The 23,780-nt window shown below is 38.9% G+C and overlaps 1 protein-coding gene across 6 annotated transcripts in view; it reads right to left on the bottom strand.

Annotated features, from left to right (window-relative positions):
- LOC135083517 (plectin) overlaps window positions 1–23,780 on the bottom strand; it is a 78,945-nt gene that overhangs the window by 6,287 nt on the left and 48,878 nt on the right. For 3 of the 6 annotated variants that reach the window (XM_063978274.1, XM_063978275.1, XM_063978276.1), the window contains 11 exons: window positions 23,433–23,579; window positions 20,407–21,152; window positions 19,116–19,326; window positions 18,391–18,543; window positions 8,306–8,494; window positions 7,493–7,632; window positions 5,216–7,385; window positions 2,664–2,930; window positions 2,091–2,296; window positions 1,706–1,769; window positions 79–750 (listed from right to left, as the gene is read on the bottom strand). In XM_063978274.1, coding sequence (XP_063834344.1) covers window positions 79–750; window positions 1,706–1,769; window positions 2,091–2,296; window positions 2,664–2,930; window positions 5,216–7,385; window positions 7,493–7,632; window positions 8,306–8,494; window positions 18,391–18,543; window positions 19,116–19,326; window positions 20,407–21,152; window positions 23,433–23,579 — 4,965 coding nt within the window. Of the gene's footprint in view, window positions 1–78; window positions 751–794; window positions 1,402–1,705; window positions 1,770–2,090; window positions 2,297–2,663; window positions 2,931–5,215; window positions 7,386–7,492; window positions 7,633–8,305; window positions 8,495–18,390; window positions 18,544–19,115; window positions 19,327–20,406; window positions 21,153–23,220; window positions 23,412–23,432; window positions 23,580–23,780 lie in introns of those variants that run through there. The other 3 variants (XM_063978278.1, XM_063978280.1, XM_063978277.1) reach the window with 2 other exon arrangements.

Raw genomic sequence — 23,780 nt, 5'->3', positions numbered from 1 at the left:
AAAAAATTTGTAAAGTAGTATTTTTAACTTATTCAACAGCTATCTTTATTAAAGTCAATAAAGTACATAGGTAATTACCTTTTGCAGAGTTTCAATACGCCTTTGTTCTTCTTCATAGAAAACCTTTTCTCTCTCGGCTGCAATCATAAACGATTCCTTCAAAGCGTCTTCCAACTCCAATATTCTTTTGTCTTTGTAATCAGCTATAGTCACCCCCGCTTTCTTGTTAATGATCTGCTCCAGTTCATTTATCCTTTCATCTTTACTTCTTACCACAGCCAGAAGCTGCTCAAACTCTGCAATGTTATTATTTTCTCTCAATGCCTCTTCTAATATGGACACACATCTCTGTTGCTCTATTATCTTAGAATTCTTCACAGCTATTTCTTTAGACATTTCACTGATTTTTCTGGTCAGCTTCTGAACATTTGGCATCTGGTTTCTATCCAGCATGCCGTCGATATCGTTCTGGCTTTTGCTGAATTTGCATTTGTCCAGCCTCTCTGCTACCTTACCACTCTTCTGCAGCTCAAAAAAGCTTTTACTTCTCTGTATATTACTCGGCTCCTGACCTTTCGAGATCTTCAGTAGCTCGGATAATATCAGCGACGATTCATTCAGCTCTATTTCTAGATCTATCACCCTCATCTTATTTTCCTCCAATCTAGATTTCAAATGATCCTTATCTCTCAACGTCTGCGTCAGATCATTGATAGCCATAATCTCACTTTGCCTTGCTCTGCTCAAATCCTACCGGGGTTAACGGAGTTCAAAAACAAAATAAAAATTAATACAAATAAAACTCTTTTATACTTCAACAACAAAATTCAACAATATAAACTCAAAAATAACTCGAGATAGGTCAACATAGATTCAATTTTTATTATAGTTATTCGATATCTCGCATAACAAGATTGAAAGCTGGGTAACATCGACTATTTAGTGGACAACTTACTTCATCTAAATACATGTTTACTTAACAGTTTTACATTATTATTTTTTATATCAATACTTAAAAAATTATTCCCGCTGAACACGATTACTTAATGTTTCATTAAACATCACTTAGAAATTATCGCTAAACTAATATTACTTGTGTGCTGAATACATGATCCAATTGAAAGTAACGTCTGTATATGGCCGTTGGAATCAACATTATGAATGTTATTATTATCTGAACACTTCGTCAATATAAATACCGATAACATTACTTAATACGAGATTGCGATTTAGCTTATAATTGATAATTTTAATGTGGAACTGGGAGTTGCCGCTTACGGAATTTTAGTCATCGACGGTGAAAGAAAAGTAATAGAAACTAAAAGAGCAAATAAATTAACGACAGTCTTGGTGCGAAGAACTAACTTAGAAAAAGCTTTTGAGGAAGCCAGCGGGTCCGGCCTGCGTGAAACAAAGACGATCGGTTAGTCACATGTTAGTTGGGTAATGCTGAAACATGAGATGGTATTAGTAGCGTAATTGATAAAGTAACGGCCAGTTGCAGCAAGTCACTTATAACGGTACATAAGGCTATAGATAATAATGTTACTGTTGAAAGACATTAAAGTTTTGCAACTGCCCGTTATTACTTAATCAGATTTTAGAGTTAGTTAAAGATATTATTTCATTAGATTGGCAAAATGTTTGTAATAACTTTTTTATTTAAGATTATTGATAATAAATAGTTAAAATAATTTCGATTTACCTCTTCTCTTTGTGCTTGTGCTTGTTGCTGACTTTTCAGTTTGGCTTGAAGGTTCCTCACAGATCTGGATAAAATAAATACAAAATATCAATCATAAGTTTTTCTGAGAGTTTGCGTATCTTTTTTGGGGGTCGATTTAATTCAAAGGTACTTAACCCTGGCATTTTGTATTCATTATGATATAGATAGCCCTATCCCTACAAATTATGAAGTTTTGAATCGAAAGGTGCTTCTTTTGGAGTTATATTATGTTTCCACTGATCTATAAAGAAAGACTCAAAAGTCAAGTCACTCAAGGATCAGTAATGAAGGAAACGAGTAAGTATAACAACAAAATGTGTGCTAATTTTCCTAAGAAAATAATAATAACAAAGCAATAACTTACTGTTGCAGGTCCATTATCTGCTTCTCCTTCTGCGCCTGTTCTTCCTGTGACATCTGCACTAACTGCAGCAGCCGCTCGGTCTCTGTGGTGAGGCGCTTGGCCTCCTCCTTCGTCTGGTCCAGCTGTTGTTTGAGGGTCTCTGCGTCCTTCTGTGAGTCTGTCAGCTTGCGGTTCAGGTCAGTTACCGCTGCTGTACTGCCGCCGGCCTAGAATGTTAGAAACGGAATACATTTTAGACTTCAAATAGCAATTATCCTTGCCTTCGTTTCGTACTTCACAATTGACGGATTTATTTGGACTTAGAAAAAGAGTTTCAACAGATAGAGTTTAAAAAAAAAAGGGATATTACAGAAAGAACGTATCGATTTTGTAATGATTGATTATTATTATGATTGTCGAACGAGCTGTGGTATGCTATTTTTGTAGTGTATTTCAATGCTCAAAGTAAATGATAGTTTTATCAAAATAAGATTCTTCATTGTGTATCTAGACGATATCATTGTAATAATTCCAATAAAGCTTTTAAATAAGTACTTCGTTCTGCATGATACAAATAACATTTACAAGTATTACCTTCCTCAAAGAGGCTTCCATTTGGTCCATTTGCTCTTTTCTCTTCTTTAACTGTCGATCTAATTCCGTTAGCGACTTCTCCTTCTCTTCTATCTCTTTCCTTCTGTTCTCAACCGTTCTTCTTTGATCTTCAAACTGTTTTCTCGCGTCTTCTAATTTCTTGAATTCTTCTTGCAGCTGTCTTCTAGCTTGGGCTGTATCTTCCCCAGCTTTGGCGTTCTGAGCGCCAGCCGCTTGTAATTTCTTGTTCGCTTCGTGCAGATCGAGCTGTGATCGAAAACAGACCGTAAGAACAAAGTAAGAAGAAGCAAATTATCATAAACAAAGAGCGAAAAGTTTGACAACATATTCACAAAACGTAAGCCCTTTCAAAGCTATCTCAAAATGTATTGAGGCTCAATCAAGAAGCGAATTTTGTACACATAACTTTGCAAAATATAAAACCTTAACGCAGCTAGATATTCAATGACAAAAGTGATTCGTTTTAAAACATATTTAATTCTTATGACGATGATAGATGTTGCAAATATACACAATACAGTAGCGAAATGCAGCTGAAAAAGACAAGTAAAAATAATTATTATCAAGTTTGATACATGAAGCTGCCAGTTTTGCACCCAACATTTAAGACTTGCCCGAGCGCAGATATTTGCATTCCGTTTTTTTTTTCATAAATGCGTCGTTATATTATTCATTTTACTTTGTAGAAAACCTGATTATTAATTATCACAATATGTTGTATGGCGTGATCTAACCGCTATTCTATTTGCTTTATTTGTCAGTGATAACGATACGATAGATCATGCCATGCAAACATATTAATATAATAATTATAATGACAATGCATCGCTTGAAGATTTCGTTGAACTTAACATTGTTTCAATCTAAAAAGAGCATTACAAAAACGATCTGTGTGAACACAACATTTACAATAGTAAAGTACGTGCAAAGTTCAATAAGAAATGCTCTGTTTCGAATGAAACTGAGAAACATAAAGAATTTGCCGATTTAATTACCTTATGGGTGCTATTATCCTAAGACATTTCCTTCGTGCTTATTCATTTCGTGCGCTCGGGTCAGGCCTTTGTGCGTTGCGTTGAAATCATGATGCGAATACACGCATAGCTCTTATTTTTTGTTATCAATGCAAAACAAACTTTATGTGCTACATCGTGACTTTAATTTGGCGTACGTGCAGTCGCATCATCAGGTGCAATGCTTAAAGAATACAACATTCATGAGTTCGACGTCAAACACTTTGATGGAACTAAATATGAGGGGTTGGAGGATGCCCTTCGGGCTGTGGGAGGCATGCTACTAATACTCGACATGACCGGCGAATGACCAACAGAAACCAAATGTATGAACATCGAAATCAAAACATCTACGTTACACCGGTGCAATGATTAAGCGGACAACGCGAATGTTGTCGGTTCAATCGAGTTTCAGTCTTTTCACGATAATAGTGAAGTTGTTGATAGTGACAGTCAAAACTTGATTTCGTAGAAAGTTTTAGTTCCGAAAAATTTAATTTCCAACGCCGTTTGCTAATGATGCAAGCAGACATAAAGCTACTCTTTGAAAAAGGACAGCCAAAACAGATATTTTACAAGTAGGTAGAACCTAAATATTAGTAGTCTATGTATCATAAACACTTGTGTCAGCTGGTGCTCTAACACTCACAAATATTATTATTAATGCTGCATCTAAGTACAATAAAGTGAAATCTGCATCACTGTCTAAAAACCACTCATTAACATTTCACATTATAGTTTTTTTTATTCACTCGTACTTAGGGACCACAGTACAAATGGCAATGCCAGATTTTGTATGGAAGGTGGCGTCTTTTTTTTTTTCGCGCGGCCATCGACCAAACTTTGTTTTTTGATTACAAAATAGTGTAATAAACCAAACTTACTATGACATGTATACCTCTAAACTCAGTCTGAACTGAGTTACGAGCGTTAGAAGTTTGATGATTTACATACTAGATTTGCTTTTTGCGCGCAAGTTTTGTAAGAAATTGCAACAAAATAATCCGCTATTTTTTTATTGCGCTGATTCTACTCCACACTGATGTCTGGAGCCTTTAATGGATGGTATTGTTTGTTTACACATACAATGTCACTATTTTGTTTCAATTTCACACAAAACTTGCACGCAAAAAGCAAATCTAGTATGTAAATCATCAAACTTCTAACGCTCGTAACTCAGTTCAGACTGAGTTTAGAGGTATACCTACATGTCATAGTAAGTTTGGTTTATTACACTATTTTGTAATCAAAAAACAAGGTTTGGTCGATGGCCGCGCGAAAAAAAAAAGACGCCAATTTCCGGCATTGTCTTTTAGTCAAAAGTTTGATAGCTAGATTATGTTACTTAAGTAAAAGAAGGAATTGAAATTATGTATTAGGTAATCTTTGACCGTGATGTGAATTTTATGAAAATCAAAGTTTTGCCATCAATCCAATTTCAAAATAAAAACAAAACTCGATTCAACCCCGCATTGCCGTCCCGCCAGCCGCTCTCGGCCGGGCTATCCTCCAACTGACCTGGCTCTTTTCCAACTCCTGCACAAGCATCTCCAGCTGCGCCTGGCACCGCTCGCGCTCCGTGGCCAGCGAGCGCGCCTCGCCTTGAGCCGCTTCCAGCTGCTTTTGAACCTCGCGCACGTCCGACGGCCCGCGCGCTTGAAGCTGCTGCAACTGCTGCTGTTGCGCATGGAACTGCTTCTCGAGACTCTGCAAGCGCTGCTGGCATTCCGACAGCGCTTTCTCTGCTGCGATCGCCTTCATCTTCTCCGCTTCGACTGCCGCTCGCCATTTATCAAGCTCGCCGACCTTTTGAGCCTCTTTCTCCGCCTTTTCGGCTCGCTGTCTGATCATGTCTCTTTCTTTCGCCGCTGATTGAACTTGCTGCTGCAGTTTAACGATCTCTCTCTCCCGGTTCTCGAGGACTGCCTTTGCACCCCGCTCCGTGTCTTGCGCCATCTTTCTCTGCTCCTCCTTGAGACGGCGAACCTCCTCACGCTGCTTCTGCAACTCCGCCTCCGAAGAGTTCAGTTCCCTCTGGAAATTCACAAGCATATCCTGTGACTTCTCTAATTGAGCTACGAGTTGATCGCGTTCGATGGTCAACTGTTTTGTGTCCGCTTCCAATTTCACAATTTGCTTTTCTATTGCGTCCGCCTGTTTATCCCGCTGTTCTAATATAGACGCCATTTTTTCTCTGTCTCGCACCGATTGGGCAAGTTCTTGCTGAAGTTTCACTAGAGTCTCCTGTGTTCGGTGGTCCAATGTTCTCTGTTGTTGCTCCACATTGCGTCTCGTGTTCTGTATTTCTGCTCTCAGTGCATCTCTTTCTTGTTCGATCTGTCTCATTTCTAGAATAGTACGTTCAAGGCGCTCGTGCATTCTTCCTAACTCGTTCGTCATTCTGTCGTACTCTACTCGAGTAGTTTCGTTTGTTTCCTGATACTTAGCTAGATGCATCTGAGACTTTTCAAGTTCCTTTGCTAGTCGACCCGCTTCCATTTCTGTAGAATCTCTCGCTTGAATTGCTTTTTCGAGTTTGTCACGAAGACGTTCGATTTCTAGTCGATCCTCAGTTCGCGCCTTATCTCCGGCCACCGCTTGCAACTTCATCCTTTCGATCTGTTGCAACTCGCCCTTAAGTCTTTCATTGTCTTTATCCAGCTGCTCTGACCGCAACTTAAGCTTCTCACACCTATCTCTGAACTTTTCACACTCAATATGAGCGCGTTCAAGATCAGTCCGCTGCTTCTCTAACGCTCCACTCAGTTTCGTCACTTCGCTCTTCGACAACTCCAGTTGTATATTCAGTTCGTGGAGTTTCGTCTCTGCTTGTTCCTTTTCGGCTTGCATGCGCTGGACTTCGGCCTGCGACGCCTCGAAGCGTTCGCGGAATTTGTCGAGTTCCGCCTGCATTCGGTTCAGTTCGTTAGTCCACTTGTCCTGTTCAAATTGGTATTTACCTCGGAGGCCCTCGACGCGTTCCAACTCAGAGCGCAGCCGCACAACCTCCTCGTCGGCCTTCCTCGCTCGCTCCAGCTCAAGCGTGGTCTTCTCTAGCCGCGTGCGAAGGCGCTCCACCTCCAGTTTAGTCCTCTCATGCTCTTCCTTCGTATCGTGGTACTTTCCGTAGCGCGCCGCGTACCTCTCCGCCTCTTCTCTCGCCCCGCTTGCATCTTGCTTCACCTTATCCAATTCCGCTTGCACTCTTCTCATCTCCGCCGACACTTTGTCATGTTTATCGTACATCTTTTCAAGCTCGATCTGAACTCTGGCCATTTCTTCTTGAGTCTTCTCATTTGACGCCTGCGCTTTACCACACTGTGTCATAGCTCGGTCATACTCAAATTGCAACCGTTCGTTATCTGCAACCAACTTCTCCTTCTCGGCTTGGAGCCTTCTCAACTCGATCTGACTCTTCTCATACCGTTCGCGAACCATTTCGATATCAACATGCAGTCTGTCCATGTCTTCCTTAGCTTTTTCTTCCTGTTCTTTGGTCCTGCCCAGTTGCAACGATGCCCTGTCGTACATTTCCTGTAATCTAGCCAGTTCGTCTTGTAACTTTCTCTGGTCTTCCCTCGATTTCGTGGATAAGTGTACTTGTTTTTCCAGTTCGAGTTCGATGCGGTCTTTGTCGGCTTCCAGAATGTCTATCTTGTTTTGCAGTCGGTAGATTTCGTTCTGAGACCTGCAACAAGGAATCGAGACTTAATAGTTAAGAAATTACAGTTGTTTTTCGATCTACGGACAATAACATCGCCACCAACACAAGACGACATCCAGAACACAAAGTACCTATCATACTTTTCGAGCATTTTTTCGTATTCTTTGTGCGCGGTCTCTTTCTCCTCGATGGTCTTCTGAGTGGAGTACAGGGCCTTGTCGAGTTTCTCCTTCAATATTTCTAGCTCCGTCAAAGCATCATCTCGCTCCATCTGAAACATAAAAATAGTGCATTGGAAACCTTCAACAACATTTTCATATTACAATCATACCTATATTTTGAACCTTTTCGAGCACATTACACAAAGAGCTGGTCCAGATGATGCGTTTTTACTTGCGCGTTTCGATACGCGATACGATATTGACATACTAAATTACTAGCTAGAAGTTCATACATTCTGTCCGCCTGAGTAAAAACGCGTCATTTGGACCATAGACGTACGGACGACGGCACGTCAACGTAACCACTGTGGGTTCTTGTGCAGTTGTAATAGGGGCGAGTTTGCAACAAAAATGGGTAACCTGATGTGCTGTCGTGTGTACAAAAACTGATACAAAAATCTATTGTTTCAATCATCGAATTGCTATCGATTCATCAAAAACTGCTTAGACAGCTGTTTCTTTCGCTATCGCCATTGATCCCACGGTAATTAAGTTCTGTTATTTTTTAATCGAAGGTATAGGTCGCGCAGCAAGAGTTGAGGTTGTAACACAACTCTTGCAACACATGTAAAGATTCGTATCTTGTCGCGCTGACGTCTTGCGTATTCTAATTGATTTGTTTGCTCATTTGCTCTGAATTCAAATATTACACCAGTGTAAGTATGCGTTCACCTCAACTTTCGTTATGCGACCTATAGAAAGATTCTTGAACATTGCACTCACAGTAAGTTTCTGGTGCTGCTGGTGCGCCTTCTCCCATCTCTCCCTCAGCACGTCCAGCTCAGTGGCCGCACTGTCTCGGTCCCTGGCTGCCCTGTTCGCGGCAGCAGCGGCAGCTTCGGCTCTCTCGCGGCAGCTGGCAGCTTCGGCAAGAGCGGCGTCTCTTTCTTTTTGGATGCGAGCTACGAGGGCCTGGAAGAGAGGAGAATAGAGTTTAGTGATTGGGGTAAGAGGGGATTGCAATGGAACCGTTTTGAAGACATTGTAAAATAGTTCTAGGCTTTGATGCTTTTTCTCATATCAGCATTCTGTCTTAGATAAAAACGGGGCTTATAGCACCATGTTTTCCCATCACTACAACTCCTGTATAATTAGGATCTACAGTCTACACTTTGGCTTCCAATGAAACCAAAGTCTAATGAAAGGGTAGAGGTATACAGGGAGATGTTTTATGGTTTCGTGTTGCTAAAATGGCTTAATAATGCAGAGTTTAAAACTGGAAATTTTAAACTCTGCATATAATCCAAATTATAATCCAAAACAAATTATAGGTATAACTTCTTATGTTTACTCAGAAATTCACAAATACTCACGAACGTTCACAGGAAATCTGGAAGTCATAACCGAAGAACAGTCATAATGTTCAAGAAGAAGAGTCAAAGTATTCCAAGAAGTTTGACAAGTTTACCCTATACATGTAGTTCTAACTATGTATAAACTTCGCTAACAATAAAATCAACCTATATATATCTCTAGGAACTCGCAGAAACTCATAAGTTCATAGACACTATATTCGATTATTTTCCAGTAAACAATCAAAGGATACATCGCTCTTCAGTTAACAAGTTTTGGGCAATGTTCCAACAGTTTTGTGGTATGGAATCAATGGGCCGTATATTGGTAATACTGGTAATACTTTTAGTCCGAACTTTCAGAGTTGTATGAAAAATTTACTAAGATTTCAGAAATGCGGAGGGCCTTTTTCTTTAGCATACAGTCAGGTACTATACCCAGAGAAGGACGCCTGTGTATGCTGCTTTCCTGGATCTCTCTAAAGCATTTGACCTGGTTAATTATAAGTTATTGTGGTCGAAACTATCTGACATAGCATTGCCACCTGAACTAATTACTACTTTTCAGTACTGGTATGGTAATCAGATTAACCAGGTCAGATGGTCTGGAGAGCTGTCTGATGAGTACACCCTTGAATGTGGGGTGAGACAGGGAGGGCTGACGTCTCCTGCGCTTTTTAGCCTTTATGTGAACGACCTCATCGTTGAGCTCAGCGACACCAGGGTCGGCTGCTCAGTTGACGGTCTTATGATCAACAGCATTAGTTACGCAGACGACATGGTGTTGCTGTGCCCAACGGCAAATGGTCTGTGCAAATTACTGTCGGTGTGTGAAGAATATGCTTCTAAGCATGGACTTCTTTATAATGTCAAAAAAAGTCAATTCATGGTTTTTCGATCAGGTAATAAGAAATCAATTCCAATACCTCCAGTGAAACTTCTCAATGTAGAACTGGAGAGAGTAACTCAATTCAAATACCTTGGACACATTGTCACTGAAAACCTATCGGATGACTGTGACATTGAACGAGAGAGGAGAGCGTTGGCGGTCCGATGCAACATGCTCGCCCGCAGGTTTGCCAGGTGCACAAGAGATGTCAAAATTACCCTCTTTAAGGCATTCTGTCAAACATTTTACACCTGCAGTCTGTGGTGTGACTTCACGCAAAAGACCTATAACGCTCTCAGGGTTCAGTACAACAATGCCTTCAGGATGCTGATGGGGCTACCAAGGTTCTGCAGTGCTTCGACTATGTTCGCGGAAGCGAGTGTGGATGACTTCTACGCTATCATCCGTAAACGAACAGCGTCGATGCTTGCGAGGATACGTGAAGGCGCCAACAGCATCCTGTCGGTTATCAAAGATAGGCCATCGTGTCCCATCTTTAAGCACTGGATTAATATTCACTTGCATGGATCCAGAAACCGGTTTTTTGACTGATTTATGTTACTACTAACCTAGTTTTTAAGTATAAGATTGTTACTAACACAATGTATGGATCATAATGGTCCGATAATAAACGTATTATTATTATTATATTATTATTATTATATTATTATTATTTAAAAAAATCTGTTTTGTAGGTAGTTATCTAAGCTAGTAAATCAAGTAAGTGCCTAAATCCCGTAGTACCTTATCTATACTGGACCGCAAAGAAAAAGGGTTGGTTAGAAAATCTTCAATATCTAAAGTACCTGACCTAGCGTCATAAGGGTGTAACGATTTGTATAGAGCGTTTTTCAGAAAGTTCAATTATGTGATTTTCAATTAATGATATCTTGGGGAGTTTTTAATGCTACCGATTCTTTCAACATTGTTTCTATTGTGTGGTGTCAATCATAGTAATAATTTTGTATTCTTTATCTAACTACTTATATCCTAGAAAAATAAAAATGTAGATAGGTTAGCCTCTACTGCCTGCTTAAAGAACACACAATTCATCCTTTGTCCCCGTTCTAGTACACGATTTGACAGCTCAAGTTTACCTTGATATCTTCTGCCTTTAGTCCTTGAGAATAAGGGTGAAAATTCTACGTTTACTATAAAAGAAACTATTGGCACTGTTCCATATAACTTCGTGTCGGAATCAATTGTTTATGGTCGGGGTTGCTGAGACCATAGATAAATGCTTGGTACTTCATACATAAGTTATTTTATCTATAGTAAGTTAGCACCAAAGCATAGAGTTGAGGGTTCAGAATTATATCATAGGGTGATTTAGGCATGAATATAGAGAAAACAAATAAATGAATTCGAAGGAGGACGAACCTTCATAATAGATTGTGAATTTTATGATGATCTAAAAAAAGTTCAAAATTAAATTAGGGGAAAGTAGTACGAGTTGATCCCCTGGGGTAAGATGATCCTTTGCGATTGTGCTGAAACCACTAACGTCATTTAGTTTCTTTCACTGGTAAAACATAGCTCTGGACACCTCCCCGCCTCAGTCAAATCGTAATGGTGGCGTGAGCGACACATCGAATTTGACGAGAAAAAAGAAAAATTGTGTACTTCTGATCTAAAATAGGCATGACTTTGAGTTTATGTTACTTTTATTCAAATAATGTTAAATGTAACTACTGTTGTCTTTAGGCTTTCTATTATGTTTAATTTTAATATTTTGGCCATAAAAACATGGCCGCGTACTTGTAGATTATTGTAGCAAATATTTAACAAAAAGTGGGACTTGGGTCAAGATGATCCCTTCCTATATGTACGAGATGATCCCTGAGAATTAAAACACAAAAGTCAATGGAGTAGGTAAAGGGAAGTGAAATAAAAGAAAGAGAACTTCATATAACTCACCTGAGTCTGAAGAAGATGATACTGAGTGGCTGTACTGAACAGAGAAGTTTTCAAGCGATACCAAGGGTGAAGGATGGATAAAATGTTATGCATGTGGAAAATGGGGCCATAAAGCATGTGCTGGGGTAGAGGGTGATGAAGCAGGTGAATTTATTTGTGATATATGCAACACAGCTCCAGCCAAAAAGCGTTTAAATTATTTAAACGCTATTTAGCAGGTACTAAGAAAGAATAAGTTATTTTCGTTATTTAATTCGTAAATGTTTTTCTTTTCTAACTTTTTAACGATTTGTTCGGATAATTAGGTACTCCGAAAGGAATACAACCAGAAAAGAATAGATCATAGAATAGAATCATAGGGATCATCTTACCCCTACCTGGGGGATCATCTTACCCACAGGGGTGTACAAGATGATCACTTTGTAAGGTTTTGCAAAAAATGAAATATTTTAATGAAACCTCAATTAATTTCTGGTTTTGAGTATAAGGAAAGTTGGATAGATAAATATACTAGTAGTAATCGTCTTTATTTTTGGTTTACATTGAAAAATATGTATTTTATAGCGATTCCCGCTTAAGGGGATCATCTCGTACTACTTTCCCCTACGTTTGTCGTATTGATGTATTTTTTTGTGCTGGAAACTGAGTAAATTGATACAATTAATTTGAATGAGTTGCAAATCTTATGATTCAAAATTAATTTTAAGGCAAAAAACGACTTTTTCGTTATCTCTTTGTAATATAACACCAAGGTAAGAAAGTAGTTTTCAGGGTCTATTCATAAAAAACCTCAACTTATCAGTATATTATACGAAAATCTTATTAGTTTCTAACTTCGGTCGATGGATCCCGACATATCAGCGCGAACAAGCAAAGTATTATAGGAAAAGTTCGTGCAATGGAAACATTACTAAAATAACTCGGAATAACTCGGCGTTTATGGAATATGGAAAGTTCCAGACTATGGTAGGATTTTGTACTATTTTCTTCACATGATATGAAAGTACAATATATTATGTATAAAGCCTAGTCCGTGAGCACGTAGAATTTTGTCCATAAGCAACATAATTAACATAATTACGCGCGAACGATAAGGATGGGTAGCTTGGGGTCATTGGACAAAATTCTACGTGCTCACGGACCAGGCTTTAGTTTTGATTTCATTTCCTAAATTTATAATTATTTGGAGCTTTCATTGACGGGCACAGAGGTTGCCTATTATTTTGGTGAGCTCGTATCTCTGTTTTAGTTTAGTTTTCTCATTATGTCAGCCTATGACTATGACAGTTCACTGCTGAAAACACCCAAGGAAAGACACGAAGCACGTTCGTTTCAGCCAAATGACGTTCACTGCTGGACAAAGGCCTCCCCCAAGGATTTCCACAACGATCAGTCCTGCGTTGCCCGCATCCAGGTACTTCCCGCGACCTTCACCAGATTGTCGCTATTTCATCAAGCTGCTGCGAAATACACCTACTTTCTAGTTTTTAAATAATGTTTCTTCTCCTCTATCTTTGGCATCGTAGAACAGAGTAAATTTTTTCTAACAAATCCTTCGTTCTTTTCCTCATGGATCGACTCTACAAAAAAGTCTTCACTAAAAGGTTTTACTCTGATTTGTTTATCCAGCCTTTGTACTTTTTCCATTTCTATTTCCACACTATCCAATCACAGAGGGGTCATGTATTATAAATGAGTTGGTACCAATTTGTTTCTAACCGAATGACAGGCACTGGCATAAGTATTTCATTGCCTGGCTAGTCTAATAATACTGAATTGAAATGCAGGACCGTATTTTGAGTGCCGAAAAGACCGGTTAAAATAACGGAAACTTGCTGAAGAGAAAGGCCGGTTAAATTACGAGTAATGGAATATTGCTGAAGAGAATTATAATGAGAAATGTTTAGGGTGTTTCACCCTGTATATTTTAAAGTTGCTCTTTAATAAAAATGAACGTCACAATATAGCAAGAAACGCAGAATTGAGGGCCACACCGATAAAAATAAATTACTTACTTCCCCTTAAAAACTATGACTATAAGGTGATTAATTATTTATGAGATTTCGATGTTTTTCCCATTTAAAAAGGCACAAAAAAACACCCGCTTTACATCGAAGAGATTTTTCATATTTTTAAGTTACCTATGTACTTGTAACCATAATTATCATGATCAGTTTTACTTATGGCAGTCCACTGCCTGATCACTCGTATAATTCATCCAGCCACTATCACCTGTATTTATAAAACCATCGGTCCATCGAGCAATAGGGCGTATCCTACACCCACTAATACATTCACTCATTAACAATTCCCTGTTGCAAAGAGAGGGTAGTTAAATAATTCAAGGCTTTATTTTTGGACTCAACAAAAACAGTTTCCAGTAACTGAGCGTTGGATGTGAGATGAATTTATAATTAGATAATTATGGAATGGGGCTATGTGGGTATATTAAGCTTAAGTTACTGTACATAACGTTATTGTTTTAACTCTGGTATTATTATAACATTTTGACGTCAAAATTGGGCTTTACTTTAAGCTTACAGACGGCAGCCAGATCTAGTAACAATTAAGGTAACAATAGCAATATTATCATAGAGCTGACGATGGAGCTGAAAGAAAAACTGTATTTTTGCCTTGTAATTTTTTTTCTTTATAATTTTCCATTTGAAAAACAACGATTGCCTTGAGTCGAGAACATTTTATTTTCCGGCCGTAAGGCTGCTCTGACGACTATCCACCACCGTCAATCGAATTTTTTCGTTGTTTATGAGCCGAATTATTATTTCTATCATCATCATCATCACAGCCACAAGACGTCCACTGCTGAACATAGGCCTCCCCCAGTAATTTCCACAAAAGGTCGGTTGGTAGCGGTTGCATCCAGCGCCTTCTTGTTACCTTTATTTAGTTTCGGCATTTCTTCTTGATTAAAACTGAAGTAAAGACATTTCTTTTCCTATAAAATCGCCACTCGAAACAGATTGAACTCGCATTTTTACTGTATCTTGATTGCACATGCCGGAGTGTTGATCGAAGCAACGTATTTATATTCGCTGTAAACCCAGTCTAGACGCGCCGTCGCCGGCTGCCCTACTTGGCATGACGCCTTGTTAAGACATCGCGTTTTATGCTCTTCTGTCCTGTGTAATACTGGGTTTGAGAGATCGCTTCCTATCGATAAAACTGCCTAAATTGTGCCGTTTCGATTTTGTTTTCCTTTTTTGTCAGTTTTGCGTGGTGTGTAATACAGAGGCTATTTAGTGAGAGCGGCAACCGCTCATTTGCACTACGTTCAAATAACTGAATTCAATCCACATTTGCCAACATTTGCATCTAGAAAACAGTGGAGAAATCGGATACGGAAATCGGATATTAATACTTCAAAATATATTGCATCCTTAATGTTACAAAAGGTGGTATGGTAATTTATGTTAGAACAATTATGGAGCCTGTCGGTCACAGCATTTTTAGGAAAGAGGAGAAAAATTGTAGTGTGGCCCACCATAAAAACAGTTCTGCTACTACTCCGGACCGTATTTTCTTGTTATCTCGTGTCAACAGCTCTCAGCTGTCAACATTCATCATTCATTCATCATCATCAGTCCTTTGTTATACATAGACCTCCCCTTATACGCGTCATCTCTCCGTGTATTCTATCACATCCATCTGCCAGTGACTATTCCCAAGTTCCCACTCCAATTTCCCAAATTGGCTATAACTAGGAAACCGTTAAGGATACATCTTCTTTAAATATTAACGCGAGTCAGCTCCGCTCCAATTTTATTTACGGCAGCAACAGAACTTTATTTATATCCTGGTTCAGTTTCCTATTCGATTGAAACATAAAGAGCTAGCTTGTTTATAGTACATAACTACATACCAGACAGGCTGGCGCTAGACTTAGCATGTTTCGTATTGTCCTAGCCCGAAATAGAAGGCAGCAGCCCCCCTAGACAAAACGCACTTTTTGATCGAATCGAAAATCGAATCCGTCAAAACTCCATACAAAAAAGGGGCTTTTCGACCACTTTTCGACTGGTTTGCGATTATAATTTGCACTTTGTCTAGCTAGACCCACAGGTTCATTACTTAAAGAAATACTCGTCAATTTGACAGCATGTAGTTTCTCTGCAAGTAGGTATTCTCATTCTCATTTTCAATCATTCCTAACGCCTCTATGGTTTTACCTTATACTTAGTGCATTAGATTGGACTGATGACAGAGGTCATGGGCTTAATAAGAGTGTGATGGTTACCAATTTAATTAAGACAATGAATGTATCGTCCTCTACTTTCTTTCTGTCTCCTTAGTATTTTAGGATTGGAATATGAAATAAATGTCTATGACTATTGTGTCTATCAGCTTGCAACCATGTCCAATCATTGCCCGTTTAGTATCGCAATATTTTGTCTGCTACAGATCATGTGCCGACACATTAATTTCTCGTGTTTCAGGATAGGTAAGAATGAAGTTTCCTGACTCTTATCTAGCAGTATTTTGTAGTTGCAGATGCAAGGCTGCTCCAAATAGTTTTAGAGCTTAAATAGAGTGGCATTTCTGACTCTTTTCCATCAATAAGCCAGCAGACTTAATATTTCAAATATTGAAATTTTAATTCATTTGATATGACTCATATTTGGGGAATCATGATGGGAGTGGGATGTCCTGTGATGACAGTGTAGTGTTGTTGTCGTTGTAAATAAAAAAAAAAAAAATGAGTAGTCTTATTTTAAAAAGAATGCCAACGATTTCAAAGTCACCCTGTATAATGCAGTTCATTCAGATTACGCAGCAAGTAAACTAATTGAATTTTCGCTATTCAGTCACATACTCACGATGCATATGGCAACCGAAATCGCCCGAATTGAGACGAGTGGCAAAATCTGACATTCTATTCGAACAAATTCGATTTTCGAAAAGTGTGACTTGTCTAGTCTACTAGACCTACTGATCGCGTTCGAAGCACCTGTGCAGCGCTAAACTCGTTACGACATGCAACATGACAATGGGACAACTATCCGGCCGCCGGATATCCGGCTATCCGGCCTAGCAGCTCGCCGGATATCCGGTATCCGGTATCCGGCCAAACAACTATCCGTTTCATCTCTAGTGTTTGGTCATTAAGAAAAAATGTTGACATTTTATCATTGCTATTTAAAATTTAAAATATACCCATAGTAGTTATATCCTATCCTTCTCGTTTCTTTCTCCATATTAAACTACCTACATATTCCCAAACTTTTTCATTACAATTACTACATCTCACTAATCACTCCTTAAAGAATCAATAAACGAAAACAATTTACTTACCACTAAAGCCATAAATTCCTCATCACAAACAGCTGAACTGGCCGATCGCTAATTATTGCCTTCATTACCGGTTACAGCCTCTAAAACGGCAGTTAATACTGCCGTAACAGCAGTTAAGTTCATTTGCGTACGATTAGCATAATCCGGTCAGTTGTGATCGGGGATTCCGTGTTAGAACAGGGGTAGGGTTGCCAGGTCTAAAACACAAAATTTGGCCCGACATTTTACTTTCATCATCATTTCAGCCATAGGACGTCCACTGCTGAACATAAGCCTCCCCCAATGCTTTCCATGTTGATCGATTGGTAGCGGCCTGCGTCCAGCGCGTCCCTGCTACCTTTATGATGTCGTCAGTCCTTATGGGTGGACGTCCCACGCTGCGTTTTCCGGTACACGGCCTCCATTCCAGAACCTTGCTGCCCCATCGGCCGTCAGTTCTGCGTACTATGTGCCCTGCCCATTGCCACTTCAGCTTGCTAATCCGTCGGGCTATGACAGCGACTTCAGTTCGTTTACGGATCTCCTCATTTCTGATTCGATCTCGTAAAGAAACACCGAGCATAGCCCTCCTCTCCATAGCACGCTGTGCAACTTTACATATTACTAAGCCGGACATTCATTCGTACAAACCCCCCCGCCCCCCAGGCTTGAATTCGCAGAAAATAAATTATTTGTCCTTTTTTGGTGTCCCCCTAGGCCCTCAACACGTTAGCACATAAGGCCCTGCAGCCACGGACGAGAGAATTTGGCCGGGGACGTCCTTAAAAAGCCAAACATGTCCGGCTAAAGCCGGACACCTGGCAACCCTAGCTGGGAGCCAATAAAGATTTGTTAACGTTATCACGGTACGGGCTGACCAAACAAACGGTAGTAACGAAATCTTTGGTAGAATATTGATGCTAATCAGAATAATATTATGATTCTCAGCTGATATGAGTGAGTGAGTATTAAAACACCGCGCGTTTTTAGGTTTAGACTCAATTTCTCACATAACTGTTTGTATAGGTAACTTACGATGTTAAAACTAACGACCTTTAGAAGATCGTACATTCAACTTTTTCGTCGAAATTCATACATTACCCTAGTTATTGTCTCAGAGATCGACCCAATATATTTTTTAGCTACAGCATTCATTACCTCATGGGATAACACATTCGATATTTGCATTAAAAATAACCATCATAAGTAGGTACTTCCTAAATGATACGATAGTAAAGAAAGAGATAATGACCTCATTCTGGATTCAAATGTACCTAGCTAATGTATGTAGCAAATTCCTAAGGAGACCATTCACTTCTCTCGTTACTGCTATGCTATTACAACTCTTGTACCACCACATTCACCAAAAAAAAAGTTACAAGAAAGAATCTGGAATAAACCTGGTGAAAAACTCCACTTACTTGAGCCTTATCATGCTTGTCCCGGAACCGGTCGGCGTCCAACTGGGCCGTGTCCCGTTCCTTCTGGAGACGCGCTGCCTGTCCCAAAGCCTTGTCTAACTGGGACTGGAGGGACTCGAAGTCGTACGCTTGCTTCTCGCGGTCCACTTGCAGCTGTGGAGTGATGAAATGTATTAATTTAACATAGAACAAGGCGCCTTAGAACGAGGAGGGACAATCCGAAATGAAATAGGAAAGGAAGAACACAGAAGAATTGAAATGAGTACCTAAATGAGAGTGAAGGGCTGACCCTTCACTTCTGAAATTGGGTCCCAAAGAAAGCTAACGTAGACGAAGTTACACAATGAAAAACGAGATAGATAGATAGAAAGTAATTATTTGTCTCTAAACATATTTCATAATTTATCAAAGATGATCAAACAATCAAGGAGACCAATTATTGCCTTCTTATTCTGTCGTAGGCATTTTTATAGAATCGTTATCATAATAGATGATACTCTCAGTTTCTCAGTATTGATATCAACTACGATGATTCAACATCATCATTAATTTAGTCTCTATTGTAGAACGAATTTACCAGAGGCAAATTGTTAATTTGGGCTACACTCCCCAAGTTGGCCAGACGGGTTGGGAGGATAATATTTTATAAATGATGAGAATAAACAAATTTCCAACAAAAAACTCAATCATTTAAAACAAATAAAAATATAATTTCAAAAGCTCACCTTTCTATTCTCAACAGCAGCCTTATCCAGCTTCTCCTGGACCTTGTCGATTTCGGAGTGCGCGGAGTCGAGCGAGGCCTGCAGTTTGTCCTGCTGCAGTTGGGCCTTGCCCAGAGTTGCCTGGGTTCGTTCCAGCTCCTCCCTAGCTTTGTCCAGCTCGGCTATGGCCTTGTCTCGCTCGGAGTGCAGGCGGCTTATTGATGATTGGAGTCTGGTAAGGAATAGTCGTTTTTTTTAAAGATTTTATATTATGTAAAGGGTGTCCCAGAATGTGTAAATCAAACTGATAGGGGAGGTAGCTCTGCTAATTGTACTATACCAAAAAAAAATGAAAAAAAAAATGTTGAGTTCGGATTTTAATAAAGTGCTCTAAACTCGAAATCTAGTCATTATTTTCAAAAGTTTGTTTACAGATAAACGAAGCGATCATGTACAATTAATATTAGTAAGAAAAAAGTACAAATAAACTCCAAACACAGCAATTATAGCCAGATACTTAGGCAAAGCTGATTTATTTTCACTTTAAAAAAAAATTTTTTTTTGTTTCCTTATGCGCTTTATTTTTTTTTCATATTTTTTAGGGATTCTATTTATTTAGGTGATTAGGGGACTTCCCTATCAGTTTGATTCATCTATTCTGGGACACCCTGTATATGCAATAGGATAGTTGGTACCACGCATTTAAATGACTTCGAAGATTTCTAGGCTGTAGATAGGCTGACCAAACTTAAAATCAGTCACATTATAGCACAAGTGAGAACTTTATATTCTACATATTTTATGTTGATATTCCGTTTCTATCAAATGAAAGTAAAGTTAATTTCAAACGTATTATTTTTCAGGGTGAAAGATATTTTAATTAGAGTTGTGCTTTGGAAATTTTGGGAAATGGTGTCAACTAGTCAATTAAAAAATATTGCGATTATAATTGTTTGGAAATATAAAACTAGTTATAAATTAACTAGTTAATTTCTGTTTCGTGACTTGTCACGAATTTTTTTGGCTTTAATAATAATAAAGTAACTTTACCTCATTAGGGGAATTTTCGATCAATTTTAATTGGCAGTCTCGACGCTAAACTTTCCTAATTAGCGAGAACTTTGAAGTTTTTATGGCTTAAAGTATCTTCTGTCACATAGCCAGCAAGAATGCGGTGATTTATAAATTGGTAGACTTGACATTTTTGCTGTCCTAATTTGATGAGAACGAATTGCCCCACTCTCGTCATGCTATCCTTATAACGACTGTGTTAGAGGCTTAAAACCTTTACTAACAAAACTGTATAACTTACCGGTCATATTCTTCCTTGAGACTGTCTTGTTCAGTTTGTGCATTCTCAAGCTTGGCCTTCAGACGGTACACTTCGCCTTGAGACTTCTCCAACTTGTCCTGAAGTCCGCTAGCCTCAGACCTGGCTCTCTCCGCATCCGCTTGAGTCACTCTCAGCTCGGCCAAAGTTCGTCTCAACTCTGCTGCATTCTTATCAGCCTTCTCTTGCACCCTGTCTAGTTCCTGTGAGGTAGTCAACGTGCTTCTTCCAAACGTAGTCTGCGATCTTTCGAGCTCGTGCTTAAGTCTCTCGTTCTCGAGCTCAAGTCTCGCCAGCCGCTGCTTCGCTGCTTCCCAATCAGCACCAGATCGACCCACTTCACTTGCAGCCTTATCTAGCTCTGCTTTAGATTTCCCTAGCTCAGATTGAGAACTCTCCAGTTTAGCTTCAAGCCTATCCTTCTCAGCCGAAGCTCTCTCGAGTCTCGCACCAAGTTTTTCGACTTCACTTTCAAGGGCGTGCAGTTTCATCTTATACTCAGCTAGCTCTCTCTCGTGTAGCTCTCTTTCTTCGGTCTTCTCGTGTTCCGCTCTGTCGCGTTGCTCTCTCAGTTGCTGTATTTGCTTCTCTTTATCTCCGATGACTTCTTCTAAGGATGATAGGGCGCCTTCAGAGGAACAGTGGTGGGCTTGCATGGCGTTGAGTCTAGCTCGCGCCATGTCTACTTGGTTGTCCTTTTCTTTGAGGAGATCTTCGAGGTTTTCGATCTGAAAATTATGTCCACTATTAATTACTACACCAAACTCTGGGACCACAAAAAATAAAAACCAAATAATAAAAAATAAAATAAACATACCTTCAACAGAGATAAATCAATAACACCAACACAAATAGCCAACTTACAGAAAAAATATTAACAAAATCACTAGCACTACACAACAAAACAAACAAATATTGAACACAAACAAAATAATAGGCCAAAGGCGCCATCAAACTTTTTTATTCCAACCCAGTATTGTTGTCCATCATAAGTTATCTGTATTCAGATTTATTAGTTCCGATGGTGACCCCATTGCTTTAGTTGGGAGTTCTTTATATGAGTTCGTTTGATCTAAACTATGTCGACGATTCAACACGGTCCAGGGGAAATTGATTGGAAAACTTTACAGCTCAGGTATACAGAGTGGGGTTATTAGCTACCGGCATTAACTTACCTTCTAACAAACTTTTATTATTTTGAAATTAAATGATGAAGACGGTATACGAACTTCCAGAACGTAACCGTCAAATGTACAGATGGAAATCTCCGCAAAAAAGGAAGGTCAGCCCCCGAACTGGCAAAAAGTGACTATGGTAATTTCGCTAGGCCTTCCGTTTTTTTTTGTATTGAGCTACTTTTTGCTCCGTAAAGAGATTCCATTTTGGGAGCAATCAGAAAGTGACACTTTTCTAGGGTCCCAGGTTTTGTCACGGATTTTAACGAATATTATGAAAAACTCCATAAATTATATGTTATGTAGGAAAAAGGATAAATATTACGTTTTGAAATAAAAAAAAATAGAACATTTTACTGCTACAGATACTTAAATAAAAATAATCACATACGAGTACACGTAAATAAATATGTATTTAATAACAGTAAATAAAATAGTAAACGATATAAACACAGTTCTCCTAAACAAATCACAAGAAACGAAATTAATCAATTACAAATACCTTTTCGTAGAAATAACAACTTATCTTAGGGCAGATTTTCCAATCATCGTATCACATTTACTGAAGAATAAAGTCTGACACATTGACAGTTTCGGTATGGGAAATAAGTCAAAATAACAAGTTTATCTACACAAAAGTTATATGAAGATTGTAAAATCAGCAAGGGCTGATCACTAAGGAGTGGAAATAGTCTAATAATACGAGTATTCTGGCAAATGTGAAAAACTTCCAAACCAAATCGTAACTTATTATTATCTTCAGTTTCGAATATTTATGATAATATCCAGACACTTAATGCTAAACGATGTCTGAGATAATCGAGATATTTTAACTGAGATCAAGTCCTTAGAAGCTTAATCGAGAACGTGTTCCCTTATCGGGGGTGATGAATCGAAAATCAATAGACTCTCCTGAGAGAAGGCAAACAAAGTCGGTAAATAAGCTACTGCCTCTTACGCAACGGAGGAGATGGGATGAAAATATTTTTGTACTTCTGTAATATCAGGTGCTCTATGAATATTTATATTTTAAACATAAAGTAAATAAATTATACGATATCTATCAGTTAATACAATTTAACTACCTAAGGTGGGAATCGAACCCACGACCTTTATCTTGCCAGACAATTGCTTTTCCATCTGAGCTACTTAGACACCGGATGAACCCGTCGTGGGTTCGATTCCCACCTTAGGCAGTTAAATTTTTTAAAGTTATTTTAAGAAAATATTTTTTTTCTTTATAAAGTGTGATTAATAGTTTCATATTAACTTGATACACAATACGGCTCTAGTCATTGCAATTATGTATCTATCTTTATCTAAGACAGTGTATTTTATTCCAGAGTTATTCGTGTCATTGAGACAACTGGAAATAATTCTCTAACATAACTCATTTTTCCTGACTTTTCAGGACGTTTTTATCTGTAGTTCAAGCTATTTTACATATTATTTCAATCATAAAGTGAATGCATATAAAATTATTTGTGCTTCAATCTACTTAGTACACAGGTATCTTCTTCAGAAGTATACCTTTTATAGCAATCTCTAGCTCTTGTTACTGTATCTATCACAGCAAATCAGTCTACGATTTTGAACTTTGCATCGTTCACCCAAGGTTTACCTTTCTCTGCAGCACGTACCTTTTATAGTATTCTCTAAAGCCTGGTCCGTGAGCAGGTAGAATTTTGTCCAATGACCCCAAGCTGCCCATCCATTGGACAAAATTCTACGTGCTCACGGACCAGGCTTTAGCTGTCATCATTCTATCTATCACAGCAAGTCAGTCTACTTTTCAAAACACTTTAAACTCTACGCCGTTCACCCAAGGTTTACCTTTCTCTGCAGCACGTTGATCTTCCGATCCTTGATCTCTGAATGGTCTCGCAGCTCGGCCAACTCGTGCGCAGCCGCCAAGGCCGCCGCAGTCTTCTTCTCAACCACTCTGCTCTTCTCGTCGAGGCGCGCTTTTAGTTCCTCCACCTGAATAAGCAATTGATTAAATAGGTACAGTTACAGTACATAGAATACCACTTTTTAGGAAAGATACAGCTGCAAATCCGAAAAAAATCTATGAACCAGTTACTTAAGTGCTTACATATTTTGGGAAACTTTAAAGAATTTAGGTCACTGATCATAAGGTTTCCAAAAGAAACTATTAGTACTAAAGTGTATTAGGATCGA

Source organism: Ostrinia nubilalis, chromosome 23 (assembly GCF_963855985.1).
Source record: "Ostrinia nubilalis chromosome 23, ilOstNubi1.1, whole genome shotgun sequence".
Taxonomy (NCBI): Eukaryota; Metazoa; Arthropoda; class Insecta; order Lepidoptera; family Crambidae; genus Ostrinia; species Ostrinia nubilalis.
The sequence above is the reverse complement of the archived record's forward strand: the minus strand, read 5'-3'. Positions and strand labels throughout refer to the sequence as shown.